The sequence below is a fragment of the Buceros rhinoceros genome, unplaced genomic scaffold (genome assembly GCF_000710305.1).
Source record: "Buceros rhinoceros silvestris isolate BGI_N320 unplaced genomic scaffold, ASM71030v1 scaffold14621, whole genome shotgun sequence".
NCBI lineage: Eukaryota > Metazoa > Chordata > Aves > Bucerotiformes > Bucerotidae > Buceros > Buceros rhinoceros.
In genome coordinates this window covers 28,327-33,346 of record NW_010393799.1, presented here as the reverse complement: position 1 = coordinate 33,346, position 5,020 = coordinate 28,327, and the positions used below count along the sequence as shown (strand labels likewise).

At 44.8% G+C, this 5,020-nt stretch overlaps 1 protein-coding gene across 1 annotated transcript in view; it reads right to left on the bottom strand.

The window, feature by feature from the left end:
- Window positions 1-2,003, bottom strand: part of RCOR1 (REST corepressor 1) — a gene marked incomplete at its 5' end in the record, with an annotated part of 40,104 nt that extends 38,101 nt beyond the window's left edge. The window contains one exon of the mRNA XM_010145008.1: window positions 1,920-2,003. Within this exon, the coding sequence (XP_010143310.1) occupies window positions 1,920-2,003 (84 nt within the window). The remainder of the gene's footprint in view (window positions 1-1,919) is intronic.
- Window positions 2,004-5,020: the final 3,017 nt, after the last annotated feature.

Sequence of the window (5,020 nt, the reverse complement as noted above, 5' to 3'; positions counted from 1 at the left end):
CAGCAGGATTCAGTTTTCACAGTTCAGTTTTGAGTAATGCCAGGTAGAAACAGCAATAACCGATACCTTTCGATAGCATTATTTCACACTGACATAAGATAAAGCAATGACCCATCAGACCACTCTTACCCTATTCTCTCATTCTCCACTCAGCTGCCCTCTCCCCATCTGCTGAAGCTTTCCTGCCATCCCAAGCTCCCCTCAGCGACCCCTCCCAATGCCCTTTTGTTTTTTTTTTTTACTACTGCTAAATGCTGAATTTCACAACTCCATCCCCTTATCAGTTAGGCACCTGGGAGATATTTTGTGTGCCATGTACGGCACAAGAGCATCAGGCTTCTATACTGATATTCTTTTCCCCAGCTCTTTTGATGTACCAGCAACACTCCACTGTCACTGAGATTTTATTCATCAACATCATACTACATTTTTAATTACCACTTACGTTCATGACATCTTAGCATATATTATATCCTTTTTATGCTCTATAATATCCTTGCCTATTTTTGTGCCAATTGCCACAGAATATTCGGTCACAGATTATTTTACTCAATTTCACATATCTTCACTCCTTTTCCTCCTCCATTCCCTCTTCCCTCTCCAAGAAACCTGTTTCCTGTCAGGCAAGAGTTAAATGTTCCAAAGCTAAGTTGAGATTCAAAAGACTCCCAGACTTGAGAAGCAGTTATAGGAATCCTCTGTGCCACAGACAAACCATGAACAGTTGTTCCTTTTGGTGGAGGCAACAGTTTCTTGCTCTTAAACCTTTTTAGAGGTGCCTAGCTGTAGATAATAGTCAAATATATACCCCTCCTCAGTCTTATTTAGTTCAGCATCCAATAGCCAGCAGGGAGCAGACAAGACACTACTGGTAGGAGAGAAGGCAGACATGATCCATGCAAAGCTCTTTTTATCTGTAGATCATAGTACCATCATCCTTCTGTAATCTAAGGGGCAGCTTGCTCACTGGAAGAAATGCCCCAGGGCAGAAACCAGCCCTTTCATGACAGAGCCAGTTTGTGCACAGTCTTTGCTGCCTTAATTTGCAAATGCCACTACATCCCCACAAGTGTCTTGCAATGCCTCTTAGCCCTTAGGTCTAGAGGAAAACCAGGTATCAACTTAATACTGCCAACAGAACAACTGCAGACAAACAGGAATGCAAGATTCTTACTCTTGGTCACAGAATCAGCAAGGAGGAAAAAAGGTACAAGCACAAAATCAAAAATAGCTCCTTCCAGCTCCCTCCCCCACAAGCACTTATGTTTAGTTACTGCATTCAAACAGCAGCCCTTTAATCAAGGAGTCCTACTTATTCATGAGGAGAACAACTGTAGCTAGACAAATCTTTCAAACCCTAGTTCTGCCATCTGGCAGCAGCACTGAGACTTGTTCCCAGACACACACAGAGCACTGGTAATTGCCCTCACGTGGAATTCCACGGCACTGCAATTGTTCTGGCATTTAAACCTCCATGGGCTCCAGATGTGGATTTTACATCTTTGTGGGGAAAAAGGTATTACTAATTACCATACTCCTCCAGCCCCACCCCCTCTCCCCCCCATACTTTTCATTTCACTCTCCCCAGTTACTTCTGTCGTCTTCTACAGCACCAGCAGCAAAAAAACAGATCATGTAGGCCCATGGATAAGTATCTTAAAGAATTCATACCAAGGGAGAAAGCGTGTCACATTTCTCCTGCTTTCCCTGCCTCCGTGGATTTGATGCCCTGAGCAGCTGCCCAGTGGGGAATGAAGCTTTTCCAGGGGACTGCTTTGTTGGCTTTTCTTTTTTCAAATTAATTTCAAATCATAATGGAAAGGTCACAGACATAACCTCTCTACTGAAAATGGCAATTTTGCATTCTGGAAGTGAAACGTGTAAGGGAGGGAGGAATGAAAGTATTTGAAGAGACTTACATTTTGCTTCAGACAGATTCTGGTTAGGTGACCAGACCAGCATGCCGAGATTCTCTCTCTCCTGACTTCGCCTTGTGAGCTTGGCTTAAGAGAAAACAGAAACAAACCAAGTTACAGAGAGAGTAATTTCAGATGCAAAATTGATACAAAAGTACCTTATCACACCTCTGCAGCTTTTAATCAAGATATAAACCCCATCCTCAGTCTTAAAATCTTATTTTCCCATTCAGACCTGAAGCTTTTCCTTGTTTCTTTAATGCATCACCCACTACACAACATGACAGATAGTGCACACTCACTCTTTCATGCAGTACACTAAAAAGCAGACGTTAGATCTAAATTAAAAGTTAATTAGTGTTTCTCTTCCAGCATACTTGATTATTTTTCTTCCAGCCATCGTCAAACGACAAAGGGAGCTGCTAGGCTCAGGCAGCAAGCTCCAAGCCCTTGACATCATGAGACTGCACTGCGCAGCTAGATTAGCACTTCAGGGTAGACACACGCTCAGAAGTGAAATCTGGGAGGTCCATGCAACTCCTCCCCTCCTCCAGCAGCCCTTCTATGCCTCCACTCCCCAGACAGACATGAATGCCCACCAGGGTGACACTGGGTGCCCCAGATCAGTCAGGCCCTCTGTGCAACCACTCCAGAGAAGTTCTCATGCACTCACATCCATGCTCAGAAAGCAAGTCCGCTTTTAACCAACTCCAACACCCAGCTGGCACGTGCGCTCTGAAAGTCTCAATTGAAGAACCACCACTGTAACTAGTTTGAAAGAGAAACCCCAAGCTAAGGTACATTTCAACAGCAAGTTCCTGTGAATCTGCTGGCATTCAGTCACACACAGTCAAACAAGGAGGAGGACGAGAAGAAACTTGCTGCGTTGAGTCAGCACACACACACAGCCAGCTCAGCTACCCACCCTGGCCGAGAGAAACTTGCAGGTCTTGTTATGAACGAGTGCCTGCAGTCCTACTTCCACTACAAAATGTCACATAACGCTGAAGTTTTATGTAATATTTCATCACAGTGCTATTTTCTCTGCGCTGTGCAATTAGCCATATAACCACCGCTTCAAGATGCGTTAAACAAAGAGGTCACAAAATTACATTACAATGCTATGAACACTCATGGTTTGACTACTGTTTTTAACCTGAAATCTGCTCAGCTAAGAACATTCAGGGTTTAGATAAAAAAATACTTTAACATTAAAGCACAAATAGCATGTATTAAAAATAAGCAGTTGTCAGCAACATATTGACATTGAACTAACAAATTTTTTTCACGACAAACACCACTGATTATCTTTCACAAAGTTTGGTGGGCTTTTTTTTTTTTTTAGAATAAGGTTGGCAACCGCACATAAGATGTTTTGTGCACTGTGCACATTCATTAATTCCTACAACAGGCAGAGAAACAAGAGCGAGGAGAGACCACCAACAGCCTCTGGTGGTGAGAGATAGGGTGGAGACCAGGTCTACAGGGTGTCTGAATTTGAAATTACAATACTTAATGTAAAATTACAGCTTTATAATAAAAAAAGTCTTGAAACATTGGGGATTAGATTTTTTTTCCTCACTCATTTCAAGGCTAGGTCCCGAATGCAAGGAAAGAGGCAACCTTATGCCTCCCCTTTATTCAGTTTTGCTCCTCACTCTCCCTACCCAGGATGGTCTATCCTACTGAAGTCTAGCATAGGATTCAAAATGAGGAAAGAAAAAACTCTCTCTTCTCACTTTTCACTACACTGAAAAGCACATTCTCATCCCATAAGAATAATCAAAGATAGAAATCATCAGTCAGGTCTCCAGGAAGTTAAACACTTTCCACCCAAACCCCAGTGCATCCCAAGTAAACCATGGCAGTTCAGGAGACTGATGTCCAAATTCTGCCAGTGAGGTTTAACACTTAGCAAACTGCCAGCCTGGCTTTACCACAGTCTCACCTGAACTGCCAAAACCCACCTAACTCATGAAGACGGAAAAGTTTTCTCCTAATTCAGCAGGCTGAACCTCCTCCCCAACACGTCAGGTGCACATCTCAGCCTGGCTGTCCCTTTCAGGAGCAGCACACTGCTAGTTCAGCTTACCCACAGTGAGTGGGTGAAGTTTCACCTCCCACAGTGAAAACCCCAAGTTACACTTTGGGGCACTGCAGAGAGAGGGCCACAGCCTTCCCGGCTGTGAACTGCAGCCATCCCCGGGAGGTTATGGCCAGTGCAGGGAGGTGCTACGGGACCTCATGGCACCCAAGCAGTGTTGGTGAGATGTGTTCCTTGAATTCCAGAGCTCCCCCTCTAGACGCCCAAGACCTCCCCTTTGCAAAGGGACTGCTTTGGGTTAGGAGCTACCTTCTCCCAGCCCCACATCCCCTCCCTATGAACCAGGGTGAATCACCCTCTGGGCCTCACACTCAGAACAAGAACTCCCTGTAGATGCCAGGCTTCACACAATCCTCAGGATCCCCTTCTGCCCAGTTCCCATAGTCCAGCTTCTTCCCCTCTGCCTCCTTCCAGCCTCTTGGTAGCAACAACCAGCCAAGTTACACTACACTTATAACGGGGTCTGAAGTAGTACCCTCCAATGTTCCCACAACATCTCTGACTCTGCTTCTCCAGCCAAGCCCACACCTGTCCACCCTCAGCCTTGTTCCTTGACCAGTGCAAAGTACACAGTAGGGTTAAGTTAAAACTCATGCTTGTCTGAAAAAAAGACAGAAGTACCTGAAATGCATATAGAAGGGCAAGGTGGGTATGTTCGTCAAACATCCACAGAGGCTGAGACTGCCTCCCTAATATCAGGTGACTTAGCCTGCCACCCAGCATCTTCACCTTCCAGCACATCCTCCCCATCACCCCTTCTTAAGCCCACAGGCCCCACATTTACTGTTTCCTGCATGCAAGGCAGACACAACAGGCATTCCTCCAAGTCCAGTGCTGATCCCATCATAAATACACACAGCACAGTACTTCTGTTTCATTATGTAGCAAGGAAGAGCTTAAGAGCTTGCTCAGAATTTGGAAGCACATTGAAATGGATATTTCAGAGCAACAGCCACAAGAAGAGAAGAGAGGACTTAGAGCAGAGTGGTTATTACATCCA